The following is a 24074-nucleotide window of genomic DNA, read 5'->3' on the forward strand; positions in this document are numbered from 1 at the left end:
AACAGGTTCACCAAATGGCACCCTTCTGCAGGTCTGGCACTCTTGGAGGAAACTCGAGACAGCTTTACCAGCTTCCAGCAAGTCTACCTCTGGAAAGGTGAGCTCCAAAGTGGGGAAACAGGGGTAACAGAAGAATGACTTCCTGAGTTTAACACCAGTTTCCATCCACAAGGTACTCTGTTCCCCATGGAGGTAGGGGTGGGATACAGACTTGCATTCTGTAGGCATGCTTTTTATGGAGCAGAAGGCTCCCACTGCTCATTGGAGGAGACACATAGTCTAAAAGAATGCCATCTGAACACCAACATTTATGAGCATTTTTAAAAGGATAAATGTTAATAATTACAGTGTCACAGGTAGTCTAGTTGCAGTCCTGAGAGACTGGCTAGTGTTTGGTACAGGACCAAGCCTGCTCACCTGGGTGGCTGGTTCTATCCCTGCCTTGAATTTAGTTGCTGGTTGTGGGACATGAATGTTGTTATGTGGCTGCCTCAACATTACCAGTGATCTTACCTTCTTCCTAGATTCTGACATGGGGTCTCGGCCTGAGTCTATGGGATGTGAAAGGGGAATGGTGCCAAGGTCGGACTCTCCAGGAGAAGCAGGTATTAACATGGGAGAGTTTTTATAACTGAGTCCAGGCTACAGAGACAAGATGCTGGCACCCAAAGTCTAATAAATGGATGAGCCTCTTATTATTACTCCATTCTGAAACCTTGGATCCTCACAAAGCATCAAATTATGCCTCGAGTCTAATCATCCCCTCATAAACACAGAGATTCCTGCAGTGTGCAGTCAGAACAGAATGTAAAGTGGCTTCATTGCCAATTCCCACTGTTGCTGAAACAGAAACAAACACAATAACTATAGCAGGAGAAATTGGGTGCTTAAAGAGCAGACCTTAACTAAGCATGTCCAGGACTCCACTCATGTCAACATTGTAGGGCCTAGAAAAGTGTTACTATGTGTAGAAAATATCAACTGTGCCAAAATGAGCAGTCTGTACGGAGTCATGGAAGGCAAAGGAGGAGTTAATCAGGACAGGATTTGGGGTTGAGCATCGGGGAGGTGTGAGAACACCAGAACCTAGAGCTGTTTTTTACTATAGGTAGCATTAAGAGCCATGAAGAATGGGAGAAAGAGAGAGGTAGAGAGGGATGGAAGGGAAGTCTGATGGCAAAAGAAGATTATCTTAGCCCACTCAATGTAGCTATAGCAAAATTACAGACTAGCTAATTTAAAAAGAAATAGGTATATTTGGATCTTACATGTGAAGGCTGGCAAATCCAGGATTGAAAGCCTGCATGTAGTGAGGGCCTTCTACTCTGCAATCACATAGTAGAAGGCATCAAAAGGGTTCAAGAGAGTAAGAAGGAAGCCAGTTTGCTTTTAGTGCCCACCCTGCCCTACAACAACCTGCCCACCTGGCAGTAGCCTCTGAACCTGGATCCAACATGACTTAGCTAACAGGAGTATGGCTGAACGAAACTTTCAAACAGAGGAATCTGCTGATATGGTGCTTTGGTTGGCAGAGCTATATTATCTAAGTCTACCCAGAAACAGGCTAAAAGTCTTAGAGGAATTCCCTGCCTTAGGTAGAAAGGAGAACCAGGGGGCTCAGCTTTCATCCAAACCAAAAATCTGGGTTTATGTATGGTTTTTAAGAAGTTCTAAGACCTCTGAACCCCTTTGCCTAACCAGATACATACTCTTTCATTTCTAGCCCTGCTCTGGCCTCAGGTCATGTAAGAATGCCTTTTTCTCTATCTCTGCTCTGTCCCCAAGTCTTCTTCTGTCTGCTCCATGCTTGCTAGATAGGTGTAGAGCTCACCTCTCCTTCTTTTGCAGATGTGACAACAGAACTTTTCTCCCCTGTGGATATTACCCAGGTCATTGTCAACACAAGCCACTCATTGCCCAGCCAGCAGTACTGGCTCTTCACGCACCTGTTTTCAGCAGAGCAGGCAAACCTGTGGTGCCTTTCTCGTGAGTATCTTTATTTAGCCTACAGGTTTTCTTCAGACCATGTTTCAACAACACCTGACAAGTAGAGAATTTGAAATGCATTGTTATAACTAAAGGTCACTTCATTCTTAGCCTAAAAGTGGGGCTTAATCCCAGATTTCAGGAAGCTCACATTGAAGCTCATTTCTGTTCAGCAACCAGAACCTATCTTCCATCCATCCATCCATCCATCCATCCATCCATCCATCCATCCAACCAACCAACCAATGTTAAATATGCATTATGTTGCTGGGCAGTGGTGGCTCACGCCTTTAATCCCAGAACTTGGGAGGCAGAGGCAGGTGGATTTCTGAGTTTGAGGCCAGCCTTGTCTACAAAGTGAGTTCCAGGAGAGCCAGGGCTACACAGAGAAACCTTGTCTTGAAAAACAAAAACAAAAACAAAAACAAAAACAAAATGTATTATGTCCTAGGACTTACCTTTGACTGTGTGGATAAGAACCAAACCTGAATTAGCCATGCCTTTTCCTTAAAGGAGCTCATAGGTATCTTTGGCAAGATTGACATAGATAGGGGACAGAGTGCTCATATACAAATCCCTGCTCTCTGGTCTGTTTACTGTTAGTGCCCCTGAGAAGCCATAAATAAAGACACTAAATTTTCACCATGTTGTCTCCTGTATTGCTGGGTTTGTGTCTGACTTCTCATCTCACTTTGGCTCTGCCTATACTCAAGCAACAATATCATCTGTTTCCCACTTCAAAGATTCCAAGTGTTTTTGTTTGGGCTTTCATGGATATCATGGGTGTACATGTATTTTTGCCAACTTGACACAAACTAGGGTCAGTTAGCTTCAGAAAATTACTCCATCAGATTGGTTCTATGAGTCATTTTCCTAATTAATGATTGAGGTGAAAGAACCTATTCCACTGTGGGTAATGCCATCCCTCGGTTGGTGGTCCTGGGTTCTATTAGAAAATAGGCAGAATGAGGTATAGAGAGTAAGCCAGTAAGCAGCATTCATTCATAGCCTCTGCATCAGCTCTTACCTGTAGGTTCCTGTCTTAAGTCCCTTCATGATAGACAATAAGCTGTAAGGTAGAATAAAGCCTTTCCTTCCCAAGTCACATGTAGTTATATTTATCTCAGCAGTAGAAAAGTAAACTAATACAGTAGGCCTCTGCCTTGAAAGAGTCTCCAGATGATTCTACCTACACATGGACTAAATACCAACTATCCTCTTGCCTTTAGGGTGTGCCCAGGAGCCCATTTTCTGTCAACTTGCAGACATAACAGAAAGCTCATCTTTGTATTTCACCTGCTTCCTCTACCCAGAAGCTCAGGTCTGTAACAATGTCATGGAATCTAATGCCAAGAACTGCAGTCAGATTCTGCCTCACCAACCAACGACTCTCTTCCGGAGAAAAGGTAAGAACTCTGGTCTTTATAATCTAAGCAATTGATAGGCCATTACGCAGTGGGGTCAGAAATAGCACTATTCACTTCTTTTCCCTTTGAAAATAATACTCTACACACACACACACACACACACACACACACACACACACACACACACACACACACTCACACAGAGAGAGAGACACACACATACAAATAAAATGTGACTATGAATGTTTTAAAGACAGCAAAAAGGGATACATGGGACTGATTGGAAGGAGGAAAGGGAAGGGAAATATGGTATAATGATATTATAATCTCAAAAACTAACATATACATATATTTACATATTACCTATATATTAATAAACATAGATAGATAGATAGATAGATAGATAGATAGATAGATAGATAGATAGATAGATAGATAGATAGATAGATAGATAGATAACAGTAAGTTTATCCATGGTTCTCCAGAGATGTGAAGCCATTAAAAATGGCATCAGGCTGACACTTTAAAGTAGTCAACTCTGCTCTGTGGTCTCACCTTACTTGCACCAGAATTTCATGCAACTGTGTATACAGAAATCTCAGAAACAGTGACTTACACCATCGCAGTTGCTCTCCCTCTTCATGGGCAGTGATTATGTCATTTTGTCATCATGACGGTGATGTCATTTCTTTTACCCTGTTCTCCCAAAAATTTCTTCTTTCATCTTCTTTGCCATGCCCTTCTTATGCTTGGAGGCCCTCAATTTCTCTTCAAATGTCAAGAGGCCACAAGGTTGTGGAGCAGCTCTAACTATTTTGTGAGAGCTTCATACTAAGGGTTTCTCTTAAGTATACTCTGGTTTGGTCACTTTTGGTAGATTGCTCATATCAATATTCCTAGTCCCTTCGACAAAGGAGTCTCATAGTGCTTGGTCTGAGTACACACACTAGCAAGATAGGAGAGTATTGTGTCTCTGGGAAGCCTAGATCATGCTCTCAAATTCATTGTGGGGTTTATGTATCTACTATCTAGGGCTGCTGAGAGACTGTCTCTTTTGGGTCTTGGAAGAGATTCAGAATAAACCTTCTGTCTTTGCCCTGTGGGAAGGGTACTTAGTCTACCCTTTGCCCTGGAGATGCAGGAGTGCAGAGGCAAAATATAATCCTTGTTGCTTCACACAGAGGAGCATAAGCTGCCTTCCTAGTCTCTGGAAACAATGTTCGTTCCTTATCAGCTTTCCAGATACTGAGACTGTATGTTCCATTGCTCTCTGATTCTCATTTCCCCATGGACTAGAGACTTTTCAAGAGTGCCCAGCATGAAGGCCTGGATTCTATTCCAAGCATCTAATAGTGATTCATATCTGCAATTCTAGAACTTGGGAGGTAGAGGCAGGAGGATCAGAAGATCAAAGACATCTTTGGCTAAATATCGAATTCAAAGCTAGCTTAATCTACACAACAGCCTATCTCAAAAATCAACCAACCAAAGGGAATCTTGTGAGTCAGACTAGTAAGATTTTGGGAGCAAATGTATGAGTTTAATCTGCCATCTTCTTAGAAGTTCAGTTTGAGTTCTATTCATTTTCTTTCAAAAGTATAACAATTTTTATTTTTTACTCTGTGCAGTTGTGCTGAATGATAGAGTGAAGAACTTTTATACTCGCCTGCCATTCCAAAAGCTCACAGGGATTTCCATCAGAGACAAAATCCCTATGTCTGCAAAAGTCATTTCCAATGGGTAAGTGGCCAAGTGCTACCTCTAAGCTTATTATTAAGACTCCTTGGGTTCCAAAAAAAGGTGGTGTTTCAGCCTTTAAAGACAGCAGCATAACAACAATACAACCCAAAGCTAAGGATATAGGAGATAACCAGATCAGAACTCCTTGATGAAGGCAATTGACATTAAATATTACATTCTGTGCTGAGCCTGCAATCTGCTGAGGGAGCAGAGGTCCTGAGAAGTCTTGTCAGTTAATAAGAATGATCAAGATTGTCATAAACTTCTTCCTTGGAGTCTTTCAGTGTTGTGTTCAGAGTCTGGAAATCAAGCACTATTTTTAACAGAGTCTTAGCTTGTAGGAATGCTTTCTTATTACCTCTACAGCCTATTGTTTACTGGAAGCTGTTATTTATTTTTTTAAATTAGATATTTTCTTTATTTACATTTCAAATGTTCTCCCTTTTCCTGGCTTCCTCTCTGAAAAAACCCTATTCCTTCCTCTCCCCCTGCTCACCAGCCCACCCTCTCCCACTTCCTGGCCCTGGCATTCCTATACACTGGGGCACAGAGTCTTCAAAGGACCAAGGGCATATCCTCCCATTGATGACCAACTAGGCTATCCTCTGCTATATATGCAACTGGAGCCATGAGTCCCACCATGTGTACTCTTTGGTTGGTGGTTTAGTCCCTGGGAGCTCTGGGGGTACTGGTTAGTTCATATTGTTGTTCCTCCCATGGGGCTACAAAACCCTTCAGCTCCTTGAGTCATTTCTCTAGCTCCTTCATTGGGGATCCTGTGCTCATTCCAATGGATGGTTGTGAGCATCCACTTCTGTATTTGTCAGGGACTGGCAGAGCCTCTTAGGAGACAACTATGTCAGGCTCCTGTCAGCAAGCACTTATTGGCATCCACAATAGTGTCTTTGTTTGATGATTGGGTATGGGATGGATCCCCAGGTGGGGCAGCCTCTGGATTGTCATTCCTTCAGTCTCTGCTTCACACTTTGTCTCTGTAACTCCTTTCATGGGTATTTTGTTCCCCCTTCTAAGGAGGATCAAAGTATGCACACTTTGGTATTCCTTCTTCTTGAATTTCATGTGGTTTATGGATTGTATCTTGGGTACTCCGATCTTCTGGGCTAATATCCACTTATCAGTGAGTGCATACCATATGTGTTCTTTTGTGATTGGGTTACCTCACTCAGGATGATATCCTCTAGATCCATCCATTTGCCTAAGAATTTCAGAAATTCATTGTTTTCAATAGCTGAGTAGTGCTCCATTATGTAAATGTACCACATTTTCTGTATCCATTCCTCTGTTGAGGGACATCTGGGTTCTTTCCAGTTTCTGGCTATTATAAATAAGGCTGCTATGAACATGGTGGATCATGTGTCCTTATTACATGTTGGAGCATCTTCTGGGTATATGCCCAGGAGTGGATATAGCTGGGTCCTCAGGTAGTACTATGTCCAATTTTCTGAGGAACCACCAAACTGATTTCCAGAGTGCTTGTTGCCAGCTTGCAGTCCCACCAGCAATGCAGGAGTGTTCCTTTTTCTCCACAGTCTTGCCAGCATCTGCTGTCACCTGAATTTTTGATCTTAGCCATTCTGACTGGTGTGAGGTAGAATGTGAGGGTTATTTTGATTTGCATTTCTCTGATGAATAAGGATGTTGAACATTTCTTTAGGTGTTATTTCTTTATTGGCTTTTTACTAGTTGTTACAACTGAGGATGAGGTCCTCTCAGCACACCTTACCCATCTCACTTTTCAGAATCCCCAAACATGCTTTTGCTTATCTGCATTCCTGGGCCTGCTCTGGACCTCCCAAATTTAAGGTCCTGGGAGGAGACTCATGATCAAGATTTTAAGAAAAGTCTCCAGTGAGTCTTTGTATTTAAGTTGTCACTGATCCATGAACTGCTAATCTGTGAAGTGCTGTTGAGTTATGGAATTGCATCATGTTGCTGGCAACTAAGTGCTATTTCTGAGAATAAAGCTCAAAAGATGGCACAAGCTATTTTGTTTTGAGACCCAGCTGGACATCACCTTATTAAGGGAGGTACAGAAACTAGATGTCACGATGCTGGGGCAAGGGGATAGAAACCAAAAATGTTTTGTTGGATGATACCATGCTGACCTTAGTACTGGGACAGGAACTGGTGAGACAGAACTTATGATCAGCTACAAAAACCTATAGTCCAGGATGGAGATTAAGAGTGGGTTTTAAAAAGGAGGGAAAGCAATAGGTAGGCAGGTAGATAACTGGGCAGGGATCTAGGGCAGAGAAAGTCAAGGAAATGACTTAACATCTTCTGGGCAGAGAGATGCACTGGAAAAACTACCAAGCACACTTAAGATTCAACACTGGGATCTGACTTGGATTTAGGAAGGAAGAGCACAAATGAGGCAGGATCCTGATACCAGAAAGCACCAAGAGGTTAAGCATGCTCTCAGGAGTCAGGAGTGATTGACCAGATCAAGACATAGGATCAAGGCAGGGGAATGAATATTCAGAACTGGGCTCCAGAACATTGTCTTGAGGTGCTAGAGTCCTTCTGCTGTGAAGTTGCAGGCAGGGTCTTGCAACTAATTACACTAGATAGATGAACAAGGATGGTCTTGGAGAGGGACTGACTGAGTGAGTAAATTAATGGAGGACCTGAAGCTAATGTTCCTGACTAAAGAGTGGAAATTTGTCTTCAGGGAGCTAGAATGTCATGTCAGCCAAAGCACCCACATTTTATGTGCTTATGAAGAAATCTGATCCCTTAAGTTTGAATGATTCCATTTCTTCTGCACAGCAGAACCTGGGTGCCCACAGGAAGCTTCATATATGTCTTCTCTTCTCATTTCAGGTTCTTTGAGTGTGAGAGGCTCTGTGACAGAGACCCATGTTGCACTGGCTTTGGTTTTCTGAATGTCTCCCAGCTGCAAGGTAAGACTAATGGAGGAGGCAGCCCCCAACCCCAGGCACACATCTCCTTCTAGAAACACTCATGTTTATGATTCTACATGGTTCTTAGCATCTCCTCATGGAAAGGAGGATGAGTTAGCCTCGTGTGCAGAAAGGAAAGAGGGTCTAGGAGAAGCAAGTGGCTCATTATTTTGAAATTAGCATTGTGACTGTCCTGGTCTATCTGCCCACTTCAGATACAAACAGGTCTATCTGATCCTAAGGACTGTCCCTCTTTGTTTCTATACTTCATTTATATGTCTTCTACTGTATATTCAGAGATGTCCAGGCAGCATGGTTGGCTGAACTTTAGATACATCACATGATCTATATTGAACACTCACTCAGTCACTTACTGATGGTGTGATTCTGGACAATTCACTTATAATCTAACCAGGCCTTAGTTAGCATCCTCACTTATAAACAAGACCCAGTGAAATGATACTCACAAATCCAGATCACTTCTATGCATGACTAACAGGTATTCTGTTAGGAGCAGCTATTTCCTTTCCTGGACTCACAGGCTTATAAATAGTGGATCTGAATTTGTTGGGATGGCCAAGTCCCCACATGGAATACAGTACAGAAGTCCCAACATCTGTTGAGCAATGGATTACAGAATCTTTCCTGCTCAGTTTATGTTTCTCACTGTCCCACCTTTCCTTACTCCTGTGTTCTCCCTCCAGGGGGAGAGGTAACTTGCCTGACTTTGAACAGCATGGGGATTCAAACATGCAGTGAGGAGAATGGAGCAACCTGGCGCATTTTGGACTGTGGCTCTGAGGACACTAAAGTCCACACTTATCCCTTTGGGTGGTACCAGAAGCCTGGTGAGTAACATGCTACTTGCATATGTGTCTACTGTTGACCACATCTCAAGCCTGCATTAGGATGATGTCTTAGGATCAGGAAGAAGATTAGTCAGAATTCACTAGGTACCAATGACAGAAACAGATTCTATTTAAGAAGAAAAGAAATGCCTTGGAGACTGCTCATTAACTTAAAGGAAATATTTCCAACTAGATCTCAGGAAAGATGGAACAAGACCAGGTTTACAGGTATAGTTAGCTAGGGTACATAGCCAGCTTCTTCAGTTTGCTACTTGTGTTTGCTTTAGAGGGGCTGCTCATGGTATCCTTTAGAAGCTTTTCATTCAGGGTCAGGTTGTCAGCATAGTCTAGAAATAGCCTCACTGCTGGAGGGAGAAAGGAATAACATGAGTGCAGGCCTCAGAAAATACAGAAGTAATAAGAGAAAGAAAACTTAACTTTCTTGGGACCTGTTGCTGGACAAACAGCAAAGTCCACTCTGCTCTGATCCATTGGTCTCCTCGATGTGTTAGTTTTTATCATCTGTCAGAATGATATCCTATATGGCAGTGTCAGGGAAGGAAAGGAGCAGCCTGGATATATTTTTAGGCACTTAAGTTAGGATTTCAGAAAAGGACAGCCTGTGTGGGTCATGAAGGCAAATGGTTGCATTATATAAGACTCATTTCCAGGTCTGTTTTAGGAGAACAATCTGAAATCAATGAAGAAAAGAGTAGACATTTCTGTGTGGGCTTGGATAAAAACTACACTCACATTTGATGTTAGCATCCTCCCTCCATAGGACAGGCTAGTCTTTGTAAGACTCATATCACTCCTTAGCTTCTGTCAGTAGGACAAGTGACTGAGGCTCAGAAGCTTCATATCCATCCACCTAGATACTCGGTGTCTATGGTGTAGACAACTGCATGGAAACTAGTAGAGACTAGCTATCAGATTGTGTCCCAGTAACAAATTCATGAAAATGTTTCAGTGAAAAAAGTATTGTCTCAAGAAGTAACAGAGAAGCTGAACAGAGGATCAGTGTCCCCCACCTGACACACAGGTCACTTCCTTCTCAATTCCATTTCTGAGTGAATCTGGAGAGTACTGGCCGTTCTTGACACTTCCCTAGAAACTAAGGTTATGTAAAGATTGCTGTAACTGAAATCTTAGAGAAGTGGAACTTTGGTCTCCATATTCTTCATACTGTAAAACCACCATTTCCCTAACTAGTTTTGGCAATGAGAGAAAACGGACATTCTTGTACCTGTTGTGTATCAGAAACAAGCTAGGTCTACATGAGCCTTGACATTTTGCATTATGGGAGTTCAGTGGAGTAACTTACAAGCAACTTAATTCATCAACTAAAAAAAAGTTAACATGGTAGCAGACCTGGTGTGGTCTTTCTTGTCCAAGTCATGTTGTAACTAAAGGGTACAGTTTGGTTTCTAAGACAGAGCTCCCTTAGCCTCACTCATGTATCTATATATTTGTTAGCTTTGTGGCAGTCAGTATGGACATGATTATTTCCAAACTAGAAGACATCTTACTTCTAATTGCTTGATTTGTCATGATTGGAGGTTGCTCTATTGGCTTTTTCTTTTCTTTCAACAGCTTGAATTGTTTTAGAAAAAATGGGAGTTGTATAATAAAATTGCCTCTGTGGACTTATATTTCCATACAGAGACATCTCTAGGGCCAGAGAAATATGGATACATCTTGAGGGCCAGGGAGGAGAGGAGCATGCTTGCCTAATACATTAGTTCTATATGACCCCCATGGACAGCTGCAAGCCTTAAGCTGCTTCAGAGCTATGCTCACCTTAGGCTCTTCTCATCTGTCCTCTCACCTTTTCACCCTGCCAGCATCTGGAAAATGCCACTTTCCATTTTCATTTGACTATGGAAGAGTTGGACAGAAAGAAGCTTAAGCAGTAGTTCATTTGTTCAGAATGTGATGGAAGTCACGCCAAGGTGTTTCAACATCTTGACAGGCTGGCAAGGATAATAACCCAAGGTACTCATGGTTCCAATGGGTTCCAGCTGCTCTGGTCCTTTTCATCTGACAGCCTGCAGTGCTAATGTCTTCCAACACATATTCGGTGGCTCAGGGGAGGGACTCAGGAGTCCTGACCAGAAGCCACATGCCAGACAAATGAAAAGTCTTATCAGGACTGTCACTCAACAGCAAGTACTGCCACGTAAAGAACCCTGTGGTGTGACAGCCTGGCCTCTGTTTGTGAGACTTTCATGCTAGAGGCCAGCACTTTGGAAGCACTACAGCATTAAATACTCATTCCCCTGTCAGAGGAGAAACAAGAGAGTCAGGGAGGCTCAAAGATACATAGCAAATGGGTGACAGATCTGGGACCCAGTTAATTTTACCTCTTAAGTTGCTATGTCACATGGCAGAGTGAGAATGATCCTGGTTTCCTGACCTCCACTGCCTCAGTCTTAAAGGGAGTGACAGATGCTGAGGAGGTAAACACTTGTTGCTGGGATTCTCACCTTTGGGCTGGACCTTCAAAACTTTACTGGGTGTTTGTACTGATGTGTAGTGCTGGTCATTGAGGAATGGGAGAAGAACAGAATGTTGCTGTCTTTCATAGGCATATCCTAGCGAAGCCAGAGTGAGCATGCAACTACAACATAGCAGGCACAACATATAGGAAGTCTGACTGCAGAATGTATTGCCAAAAAAAGAAAGAAAAGCCACACTTTTCTAGTCCTTGTCTTTGTATCAATTAATATGTACAGGGCTAGGGAAGGTGCCATATACACAAGCAACACTGAGCCTTGGCTTGAAAAAGTGGGCCTCTTCCTAATTGCCTTCCCTTAGTCTTTGCACAAAAGGCATACTTTCACTGAGGAACTCTCATAGGTAAAAGCTGTAGGGGACTGGATCTGCTACAATCTCAAAGAAAAATGGCTCTTCTTAAACACTGGCTATCTGTCAACACAATTCTGAGCATCAGGGCACTCTGTGAGGAGAATTTCTTTCCTGTCCCCCATGGAGGACATACATTCCTTAACCTGATAATTACACCACAGCAATGCCACAGGTGTTGCTGAGACAAGTCCTCTGGATGAAGAGGTAGCAGAGCGTAAAAGGGAAGGAAGGACTGCTCTTTTACAGGGATCATGCCAAAGAGACTTCAGGGAAAAGAGAGCCTGAGACAAAGGGTAGACAACAGAGGAGCAGAGTAGAGACAAGGGAAACATATGCTCTTCTCCACACCTCACAGCTTCAGCAAGGAGGGTTGCACACCAGCCATTACCAGCCTTTACCCTCACTGTTCTCATGGAAGATGAAACAAAACTGAGTTCTCCCAAGTCCAGGAAAAATAATACCAGGAACACTGAAGCATCAAAGTAGGCTCCCTCAGATCCTGTGGTAATGGGCTTGTTGATGCTGCTCTCCTCAGGTTCATGTAATGTCTGGTGTTTCTTAGCACAGAAATGCAGAAGCCCTGGCCAACTTTATGAATGAAAATGTGTTGTCTGTAGTTATCCCCAGCAGCAGGACCCAGAAAAGAAACATTCCTGGTGTCTAGAAGACCAGGTGTATGTGTGCAGGACACAGGGGTTACTCAGGTCCATATATCATAAACTCAAGCCTTCCTGCATAGGTAGGAACGGGCCCTGATAGGCCCTGCATATTAAAGAAGATTGCCTTCCTGACCCCATTCATATGTGTACCACATGGGCTTCAATGGGGCCACACTTGGCTTTGTTCGCTAAGTCAAATGTGTCTTTTTGAAATGATAATCACAGCTCTGGGTCCTTTTTTTCTTCTAGGCAAGGTCTCTCAAGACATGTTGAAGTTACAGACACAAAAGAGATATTAGGGAGGGTCTGACAGTCTCTTCTAGTTATCTATCCTTGGGACCCACACAGATGGTGCCACATTCACAGAGCAGTTACTGTATCCTCCATCCTCCCTCCCATCATACCAACATGCTCACACTTACCAGGCACTATGTGTTCCTATCATTGGCAAGCAGCCAGTGTTCCTTCACCATGGAGCCTTCTTTCTACTCACAAGCCAGTGAGGTAAGGCTTATTCTATTTATTACACCCAGACAAGATGAGATTGAAGCTTTTTTCTCCAGCACTTCTGACACAAAATGTGTAGTCCCATCTGTAACCAAGATCCCAATTCTCTAGACATAAGTTGGGTATATACTGATTCTTTCAGTTTTAATGCAAAATACCTGAAGTTTAAGTCAGAACTCAGAACTTGTGCAAAGAGTACAATCTTACAAGTTTCCCCACTACCTGCTCACTATGAGTTCAGGGTCTCCTGTCCTTCCAAGCAACTAACTGTAAGTTAAGAATTTCCATTTCTCTTCCTGTTGTCCAATAGCTTGCCAGAATATCTTAAGAAATAAAGAGAAATAATTAGCTACTATTTATAGTTTACTAGGACAGATTCAACTGGGACTGGGCTAGAGTGTAGCTCAGAAGTAGAGTGCTTCTCTGGCATATGTAAGTCTTGGGTTCCTAAGGGAAGCCAACAAAAACCAAATCCTTACAATTCAATAGCCATGTAGAAAACAATATGGAAAGTGGGTAGAGAGATCCTTTGCCTCTCCTGGCTATGTGCTCACTAATTGTGGAGCTTCCCAAACTCAGCAGCTGAGGAGCTCTGTGCCAGGAAATAGGATTAAGTCCTGATATAAATCTTACCATATGGCAGTGTCATAAATGCTTACTGTATTCTCTGAGGTCAATATTCAGACTGACCATGGCATGTTTCATGCCACTAGATTACTGCTGCAGGCAGATCTAGGAAGCAGTTTATACAAGTGGGTGCTGGGAACTTTGTCTCAGTCACCTGTCCTCAGTTCATATGCTTCAGTTGTCCCTAGATTTTCTTTAGAACAACACACATTACAAACAGAGCTCTCTGTGGATTTCAGCATAGATTTCTAGAACAGTGTACCCAGATAACAGGAAGTACACATTTGGATAAACACTCTCAGCTGATGGCCAGACTGTTCCCTAATGACTCTATTCTTGGATTCCCTATTCTGAGCTTCTTCTGGGAAGGAACAACAAAACAGGGTGTGACTGGAGTCCAGATACAGGCCTGGTACAAAGGAATATAGGGTGGGAGTTGTTAGTAATTGTGGACAGGTCAGTATCAGGAAAACTATTGGTTTCAGTCTCAGGCCAACCCCTGGAGTTGGACCCTTGGAAGGTGGGTCCCAGCACAGTATTACCTGTTGTTATTAGCCCCTGAGGCAGCTTTAATGTCAGCTAAAATTTGGCAGTTGATATCTGTAAATGATAGCAAGAGGTGCCTCCAGGACAGTGAAACAAAGGGAGAGAAGAGGCTGTAACTAAAGATCCGGAGCCTTGAGAGGCTGGGGCTCTTAGTTCAGTTTATGTGGTTACCAAAGAACAGGGTGATTCATAAGGAAACACCTCTCACAGTTTTGGAAGTTGGCAGGCTAATTAATATCAACATTCTGGCATCTGGAGAGAGCCTTCTCAAATTGTAATAGGGTAATGGCAATGCATGGTAAGGAACAAGATGAGAAGAAAAGCAACAGAATGGGGATGGCAGCTTTTAAAACAGAACTGCTCCCAGGATCAGATCCAGAGGCCACACATACCTCCACAACCCCTCATCCTCAACATGCCATTTATCTATTCATGAAGGTGGGAGCCCACAGACCTGACCTCTGTTCAAAAGTCCCACCTATCAATGGTCATAGAGGCAAATGAATTTCCACATGAGTTTTGAAGGAAGCATTCAAGTCATAACATGGTGTTTTGTACACCAGACAAAGGGAGTAAGATAGGAGATAGAAATATGGGGGAGCCATGCAGGACTTTTGGAACCAGCATAAAAAGATATTCTGATCTGAGGGACAAGAGACAATGACATGAGTGTGCCATTATGAGGGTGGAATCCTCTGAGTGGATAATGCCTGAATTTTTTGATTGCTTACTGTATTTCCTAAGCTGCAATACCAGCCCCTATAAGGAAAGGGAGTTCTGGGTTTGGTCCCTTTTAAGTCATTGGAAGGAAGAGGAATATGGAGGTTTTGAAGATTTGGATGTGTTCAGTGAAGGGAGAGGAAGGGAAGAGGCTAGAGTGTCATCTACAGGGTAGATCTTGGGAGCAGTTCCTCACTGAGTTTTTATATCATCTTCACTATGCAAATACCAAGACCAGGCATCAAAACCAGAAAACCTGTCCCTATGCACATCTTCCTCATGATCTATCATGTTCAAAGCCAAGTCTGTCTTTCCCCAAAGTTCAGGTATCCCCACTCATGTAACTTGCTATTTATCATTGCTGTTTATTGATCTTTTTACCCTGTTTCTGTGGCACACATTATATATTACATTGCCTCCTATAGTCCCACAGTGACCTTGGTAGTAGGTAGTGTCATTTCCATAGTACAGATGTAAAAACTGAGGCAGATTTGGAGGTTACAGCAGCAGGGTTTTGTAGTGTATGACTGACCTATGAGTGAACAATGTGTGCCACTCTTAGATGAAAGCTGTCAGGCAGTATTGAAATGTACTGAAACCTCTTACCCTGTGTGGTGCTAACTGAAGCATGGTTTTGGACAGAGCCTTCCTGGTCCAGCATCATGAGAAAAGAAATGATCAAGGAACTCACCCCTGGCACATGCTGACTTGCACAGACCTCTGGTTTCTATCACTGCCCTGCACCTCTGCTGTTGTCTCTGTAGCTAAAATCTTGCCTTTTTCTCTTTCCAGCTGTGTGGAGCGGCACTCCCAGCTTCTGCCCATCTACTTCCCTGCAATCCCTGACTGAGGAGAAGGGTAAGTTCATTGTCTACCTGATCATTCTTGGGAGAAATCTCATCTCTCTCCACTTCCTATTTTTCCTTTTCCTTTGTGCAATAACTTAGCTTTTAAGGCATGACACTGTTACATTCATAAATTCTAGATTTTGTGGATGAAACACACTTGCAGCATATGTAGACATATGTAGACACCATCATATGTGCCCTTTCCATAGATATAAATGACAGGAGTGCACACGTAACAGCTTACAGGATCAGATGGCTTTTAAGCCTGATGTTCTCCTTGTCTTATCTTAAGTATGCATAACCCTCCCAGGTACTCTCTAGACTCATGCAATCCCAAGCAAGGCCAGGAGAGTGGTGTTGTGGTCTTAAAGTCAAAAGGCAGTTGTTTATTGGGGCAAGCCAGCTGTAGCTTGCAGCTACTGTACAGAGGGTACACTAGATACTGAAGCTGTGGTCCCTCACTCAGGAATTCAACCAAGAATGAGGCAGATCCTTCTTATGTTCTGCTGCAACATGCTTCAAGGGGCTGCAAGGTAGCAGGGAAAGCAGGAGTGTGAGGGCTAGGAATGCTTCATGCTCTAGGATGAGGTGAAATAGTCTGGCCTGTATGGGGTAAGCCTTCTGCACTGTCCTTTCTTCCATTTCTTCCTGGCCAATGTGGGGTAAGCCTTCTGCACTGTCCTTTCTTCCATACTCCCTATCCAGAAATGAGAAGCACATAGTAGGTCGCAGGTGCCACTCTGCTAAGAGGACACATTCCATTAATCCCTGTCCTATGACACGATACCTGAGAAGTTCGAGGTACCCATCATTATGTCCCTATCTGAGGAGCTAGGAAGGGATTACTTGACACCAAGGCTATGGCTGAAATCTAAAAATGTCAGCTTGTGTCATCAGCCTGCTTTTCACATTCAAAACAGCTGTCTGAAAATCACAAAACAGGCATATATAGATTATTTTTCTCAGCATCTTGTATTGGGTGTCTGAAACACACTTGATCAGAGGCCAGTTCCCTGAAGTACTTATGAGGCAGGTGTCATTATTGGTATGTCATAGGTTATAAGGGTGTAACCTTGAACTGATGACACCCAAATCCTCACTGAAGATTCATGACTAAACCAAAATTTATTCTGAATTGTGTCAGGGTAGTATGTAAACATTGTTGGGAGAGTCAAAGTGTCCTAAAAGTTTGTGGTGTAGAGTTCATGCACACGTACACACACATACACCTATGTCACCTCTGTTCTACTTGTCTTTCCCATGCTGGAGGCCACCACTTTGAATTCTTGTTACTCTTGTCTCAGTTTCTAAGTTACATACAGATCCCATTTTTACTCAGTTTGTCCATTTTAGAACCACCCCTACTGCCAGCCCTACCCCACCTCCTGCAAAGCAAGAGCTAGCTGACACACAGGCTGGCATATTCAAGCTTTATGCTGCTCTGTGTGTCCTCACATACTGCTATTTTCTCTACCATAATGTTGCAAATCCTTATTGGGTAAACATTGTGGTATGTGTGTATTTCCACACTGCTGCTGAGCTCTTTAAAGCACACATCACCATGTAGGTCTCTGTGTGCTCATCTGCTTACTCTTTGCTCTCGTGTGCCAGCTTTCATGAGAGTCACAGTTAGTGGTGGACAAATAGTTGAAGGTAGGATTGTGTTGTCAGTGGTGGTTGTCCTATTTATCCCCAAGTCTGCTAATGTCTCTCTGGTTTGGCATAGTTGGTTTTTATGAATCTTCATCATCATAAACACACTGGGATGAATGAGCATTCAGAGCTCCTTCTGAAGGCCAAACTGTTTACAGAACTGATTCTCCAAAGAGGAACTTTACACCAGAAAAAAGAAGTGATATTTTAAGACTTGGCTCACATTGCCTAATTGCCCTCAAATACTTGCTCCTAGCTTTTGCCTGTGAATTAAAGTGTTTTTCTTCATATTACATACTCATCATTCTTAAATATTATCATATAAAAAATACCAAGTTTGTTAAAAAATGGTACGTGGGTGTATAGATGTCAAATCTACCTGCAGATGTACAAATCAAACCATAGCAAGGTGTATAATGCTTGTTCTCTTTGTGTTGTTGAGACTTAACAGGCCCACAAGAGAAACCAATGAAAGTAACACAGTACTGAGTGTCTACCTCCACAAACTCCACAGCTCTGAGATGTTTCCAAATCAGAGTTGATGTCACAGTAGTTTTAAATGTGCCTTCAATGAGACAGATCAAAAGCCATCTGGGCCAAGAGTCCCCCATCAGCATGCAGAGTTTGGGATTAGTACTTCAATGTGGATCAGAGACAGGGTTTGAATCTGCCTTCACATGTTTTAGCTTACCATTGTTTTAGTGTGATTCAGACAAGTGTGTGTGTGTGTGTGTGTGTGTGTGTGTGTGTGTGTGTGTGTGTACCATGCACATTTAAGAGTCTCATCCTTATGTTCTGGGAGACAAAGAAACACCAAGCATTTACAAATCACTTGATCATCCCAGGAACAGAGATGATAACATGGTTCATTTTCAAATGAGGAAACTGGGAATCTAATAGGTTTATGGCTGAACTATGAACCCACACCATCTGGCTTGTCCAGGAGGTAGAAGAGATTGACTTTCATTGCATTTCTGGAGCAGGCTAACCGAGGTTAACTCTTAAGTCTAGGTCCCTGTAGAGGTCTTATGTCTTTCTTTCTTCCTTCCTTCCTTTCTTTCTTTCTTTCTTTTTTTCTTTTTTTTTTTTTTTTGAGGTCTTATCTCTTATCTTCCTGCCTCAGTTGTGTTTATTTCTGTTCAGTGTTGACATTTCAATCAGGGACCATTCCTGATAAAAATGGGGCTCACCTAAAACCCAGACCCCCAAGTGAAGCCATTATGAATTAAGATGGTGGTTTTACAGTGGAAAAATATATCTTATAAAAAGTGTATGCTGTCAGTTTGAAGGGGCAGAGACCATAGAAATGGAGAGTTAGTGGGGTGTAGCTTCAGGAAGACTGAAAGTTGGGTACTTAATATTCAAAACTAAGTATCTGTGGGATTAAGGGAAGTGGGGATGGCTGGGAAGTTTCTTCTGTTATTAGTGGTAAAGGATCATCCTCACACCAGGAGCACTTGCAGCAAATGGTAGGCATGTTTCTGTAGAGACACTCTAAGGAAGATCTCAATGGCTTCAGGTGTACCTCTCAGTGACCATACACTAAGAAGGTGCCTTCTTCCCCTCTTTCTTTTTAGAGGAACATCTGGTTTTTTACAAATGATATTAAGTGGGAAAACCATGTAGTATACCAGTGACATGAGTCTTAATGGCATAAGGTCACCATTATGAACCTGTCACCGTGTGACAGGGCAAAAATGTTTGACATTGAATTCTTCCTTCCCTGAAGAGGCCATTGAAGTTTATCAATGCTTCAAAGGCAGCATTATCGTTCTGCTCCATGAAGAATAGATAGTAGGGTCTTGGCCTTTGGCTACCAGGAAGCCTTGGCTTGGCTGCTAAGCTGGTGTAGTGGTACTTTCCTGTGGATCTGACTTCAGGGAGAGAGGGCGAGGTAGATGTTAGGCCACCTGTGTCACAGAAGTGAGATGGCAATACTAAAGTACCATATTACAAAAGACTTTGCCATTTGCCTCACATAGCAGAAGGGATATAGGCACACACCCCAGCCTCCCTTACGGCTCCTGTACAATTGGAATGAGAACTCAGAAAGGTTGAGGAGCCAAAGGCCTCTCTAGTTCTTATTATAAAAGTACTAGTGAGGGCCCCTGCACAACCTAAGCACCTCAGGTGCATGCCTGCTACCCTGTTATTCTGCATTTGTGACCTCTTAATTGAAAAAAAAATGTCTTATGATTTCTGGGAAAATTATCCAACATATTGAATGGTGCTTTTTCACATGAGAAAGATAAGGGTTAGGACAAAAGCCAGCTCAGATCTCCAGACTGGCTAGGGCCTGTTGACACAACACTGCAGTACTAGGCCCTTCATTTGGAAGAATTTTAATGCTTGGAAATTCTCTGAGCTCTGCAATGTAACATTTTTCCTCGAGTTGACCTGAAATGAGGAAACTAGGGTAGTTTAAAATGGTTCTCTCTCTGTACATAAGGAACATCTTCAAATGTATTCTAGTCTAGCTTTTTTAAAGTATAGTCAACATTAAGAAGAAAAGATGTGAATGAATAAATCAATCTGATTAGCATATTCATGACTGCATCCTTTTATAACAGCTTTTGAGAATGTTTGAAATTTATTCTGTTACCCCACACATGGTGTACATGCATGTAATGCAAGCACCTGGGAAGCTAAGGAAGAGAGATCAAGAATTTCTAGGTCAGTCTAGACTACATAGTAGAATTGTTTTCAATAAATAATAGTACTCAGTAATAATGATGATGATGAAAAGAATAAATTTTTACTCTTAGCAATTTGAAGCTCACCACATTGTACAGAAACTCTCAGAACCTCCTTCTTCCACATTATACATATGTGTCTGAATGCCACATGATCCATCAACATATGTGGCTGCAATTGCCAAGGTATAGTCAAAGGAGACATGAGAAAGGCATGCAAGTGCCTCACATACCTGGGCCTGAGGCAGCCCATGAAGACAGCTCTGTCCTCTCTTCTAGTCCCTGCTTTCTGCTCTGTCCATCTCGTGGTTCTGTGGTTTTTAGAGGGACATGTTGCTGGGGAATATCCTAGATGCAAATATTTTCTACCTAAATGCTATTTGGCCTAGGGAAAATCTGTTTTCATGGTGTGGCAGTGGCATGCTTGAATTCTGACTTTGGATAGTGTTGCTGTCAAGCTGAGGCTGCTAGGTTGTGGTGGGAGTTAGTCTGTTTGTCACCAGATCATGGAGGGGGCTCCAGACCATAGTGAGGCAGAGCCAAAAGAGCACAATTAATTATATGCTGGCTCTACCAACCTCTACCCTATGACCTGGATTGGAAGCTCTATAACCTTCAGATGCCCCATGTTCTTCCTAGACCTCAGTCCCTCATACTGTAAGAAGGATTGGTTTAAATTAAATTCTGTTAGTTTCCCTTTTATTCCTGTTTCTGTGACTTGTGTAGAGCAGCTAAGTATGTATGCCTAGACTCAATCACAGGCTTGGGAGACACTCATATAGCTGCAAACCTTAGTGGACCCTCCTTGGCAGCCACAGCCTTCTGCTTCCTTGAGGATATATGGTGTAGAGTGCTGTAGTTAGGTTTAGATTTTGTAGAAGTCAAAGGTCACAGTGTAAGAATGGCCACAGATAGTCAAGACTTGCAGCAAGGGGGCCCACCTTGAGTCTGTGAGGGACATTCCCCAGGCAGGCTAGAAGGTAGGTTGGACACAGGAGCTGATAAGAAAAGATAAGAGGAAGGCCTCATCTGGGGATTACTGGCCTATTTGCCCCAGCTACAACTCTGCCACAGTGTACAGTCTGTGCGGAATAGAAGGAGCCTTGGGCTGGGAAGCTGTCTATCACTGAACAAAGATAGCTGAGAAAACTGTCCTTTAGGAAGAAGGATTCATTTCAGCTCACTGTTTCAACCTGTGATCACCTGGTTTCACTATCTTCTGGCTTGTGGTGAGATAGAAAGGAACATAAGGACATCTTTCCTTTATGCCAACAGTGGCCATTTTAAAAATAGAATAAAAACCACATATTTTTTAACAGTATCATGTAACAATCTTCATAGCATTCAAACTAGGAAATGAATATAGAATTTAAGACCATTACCCATGATCCGAAGGAGTCCTCCTGAAACTTGACAGGGAGTCTTCAAATTTAATCCAGGATAAATAACTAAGACTGTTTTTTAGGAATCAAAATAATGTTCAAAGACTGCTAAAACAGATGGTAAATGTGAAATAAGATGGCTTTGGTTTAACTTGTGTGGGAATAAAGCCGACATTCAACAAGATATACTTGACAAAGAAGAGGTACCTACCAAAGCAGTGGCTGATGCACAGCATTTAAATTTACACACACACACACACACACACACACACACACACACACACACATACACACAGTCACCATACACACACACACACACACACACACACACACACACACACATAGTGGGAGTATCTATTTTGTCACAAATGGTTCTGACATCATAATTATAAATAAATGTAGAGGAATCTACAGACATCATCTACTGTTCAGAAGAACCCCTCCCTACTTGTCAATCCCCAAATTGCTGGCAAATTCTCCTTACCTGGAAAGGAGTTCATCTAGGGTAGACCTTGACCCCTTTGAAGATTAGGCTCTGCCCAAGCTAGCAACACCACCCTATTGGTTAACATAATAGGCTCAGAAAATGATGCATTATTGGCCTCTTATGTTCTTGAATAAGTGATAGTGCAATAGTGTTGTGTGTTCCTGGCTGATAGTAAATTGAAAAGCCACCAGGATCTCCAGCCTTCCTGGTTTACCTTGCCTCTGTGTCCTCAAAAGCCTTGTTGTCAGAATGACTACAGGAAGTCTATGGCCCCAAGATGCTTGCCTCTCTTGACCACAAAGGCTCACTGAGGAGACATCCTGTAGGCTTAGAAGAGTGCAGGTAGGAGTATTGGCAGGAACTTGGTCTCAGACCCTGGGGCATAACACAGTAGTTTGCTCTCACTTGGGGATGGAATTTACTCTTTAATTACAGAGACAGAACCTAAATATGGAGTACAGACATGGTTTCCATCTCTGGACCATAATTGGCCACTGTGGTTCTGAAACCCATGATCACTTGTCTCTGAAATTTTAGCTTCCCACAATCTAAGAACATTGAAGAGTTACCACATCACAAAGATGCTATTTGAGTTGTCTGTGAAAATAACAGTATGCAGAGCAGGCTTAAGAAAATGAAAGCCCAGAAGAGGCTGCCTGGCAACAGCTGAGCACAGAAGGACCTAGGTCCTGACTCCTCTGTCTCAAGTATGGTGTTAGAAGACAGGGCATGGGAGATGACTGGATTGAACAATGGATCCCTCCTCATAGCATTAGTGTTTTTCCAGGAGAGATTGGGAGAGCTTGCTTGTTCTGTGCTCTGCCATTTAAGGTTATCACAAGAAAGCAGATGTCGATGAACCAGGGAAAGGGACCAAAAGCCCAGCCTCATTGGTACCTAGATTGCAAATTTTAAGTGCACAGAACTGAGAGAAACCACTGTTTAGAGAAACCCCTGTTGCTATTTAAAGCGCTCAGTCTGCTGAATTGTAATATAGAGGGGTAGCAGTGAGCACTTTGGGGTAAGGCTGTCTCATGGCTTTATTTACCATGCTAACTTTAGTGGCATCTCACCCACCAGCACTGGTGTTAAAGACAGGTTGGACATAGAAATTACAGGCTCTTCTTATAGCTTGTATTGCTGTGCTAACAAAGCAAAGACCCCCTCGTACCTTGGAACAGAGCTCTGGAAAGTGACCTTGGGATTGTGACCTCAGAAGCCTTATTCTCATCTGACTTGGCCTCCTTCTGACTTCTTGTTCTTGATGAATTCATTCACCTTTACATCATGTTTATGAGGAAGTATTAGACCCTTAGCCCTTGCCACACTTGTGGTACTGGGAGACCCTGTGGTACTTGGTCTGATAATGTAGATAAAATTTAATACATACAGTACAATACCCAAGGCTGTCAGGGAGCTCTGCTAGCCTAAGTATGAGAACAATAAACTGCTATGATCTTTGAAAGCAAAGAGAGATACAAGAAAGGGGGGAAATTCTCTCTACTAACTTTCAGTGCTGTCCCTGATAGGCTGGGCTTTACTAGAGTCAGAAACCTTGGATGAACACTCAGTCTATACCAGGATAGGGCAATGCTGAACTCTGTAATGTTATTTCTGGACACTGACTTATAGGCACAACCCTTCCTCCGAGAAGCACCCTCACCCCACTGCTCAGGCACATCATTCTCTTATGGCCTAACTTTTCTCAGAGCTTTGGTGCCAATGAGACAGGCTCCAACAGACCTTTCTGTCCATACACAAGTCTTCTGTCTGGTTGCTAGCTCCTTGTTCTTGCTCCTTGTATCACATGCCATATACAGAACTTAGAGTATCAGAAGACAGCCCTGGTCAGACATAGACTCCATAGCTATGAAAAAAAGAGTCTCCACACACTACCAAGTGTGCCAATATCCCTGAGTCTCATTTTCCTTATGTTTAAAAACAGATGCCATGATTGTGTCTTCCAGGAAACAGACTGTGAGATAGACAGTTGCATGAAGTGATCCTTAAACACAGAGTGCTATTGGCCATGTTTATACACAGAGTACTATATAAATTAGCACCACAGGGAGAAAGTACAGGACATCTCATGGCTGAGAAGAAGATGCTCATGGCAGAGAGTCAAACAATGGCCCCACTCATCTCTCTGGCAGCAACAGCCAGGTCAGCTTTTTGTGAGGTCAGAAAAGACCCTAGGTCTCTCTGCATACATTAGCTTC

General features: G+C 42.7%; 1 protein-coding gene across 4 annotated transcripts in view; it reads left to right on the forward strand.

Annotated features, from left to right (window-relative positions):
• Tg (thyroglobulin) overlaps positions 1-24074 on the forward strand; it is a 184726-nt gene that overhangs the window by 72525 nt on the left and 88127 nt on the right. For all 4 annotated transcript variants that reach the window (XM_031358208.1, XM_031358209.1, XM_031358211.1 and 1 more), the window contains exons 30-37: positions 32-97; positions 525-605; positions 1849-1986; positions 3216-3392; positions 4982-5093; positions 7938-8017; positions 8722-8865; positions 15585-15650. In XM_031358208.1, coding sequence (XP_031214068.1) covers positions 32-97; positions 525-605; positions 1849-1986; positions 3216-3392; positions 4982-5093; positions 7938-8017; positions 8722-8865; positions 15585-15650 — 864 coding nt within the window. The remainder of the gene's footprint in view (positions 1-31; positions 98-524; positions 606-1848; positions 1987-3215; positions 3393-4981; positions 5094-7937; positions 8018-8721; positions 8866-15584; positions 15651-24074) is intronic.

This window comes from Mastomys coucha, unplaced genomic scaffold (genome assembly GCF_008632895.1).
Source record: "Mastomys coucha isolate ucsf_1 unplaced genomic scaffold, UCSF_Mcou_1 pScaffold7, whole genome shotgun sequence".
NCBI lineage: Eukaryota > Metazoa > Chordata > Mammalia > Rodentia > Muridae > Mastomys > Mastomys coucha.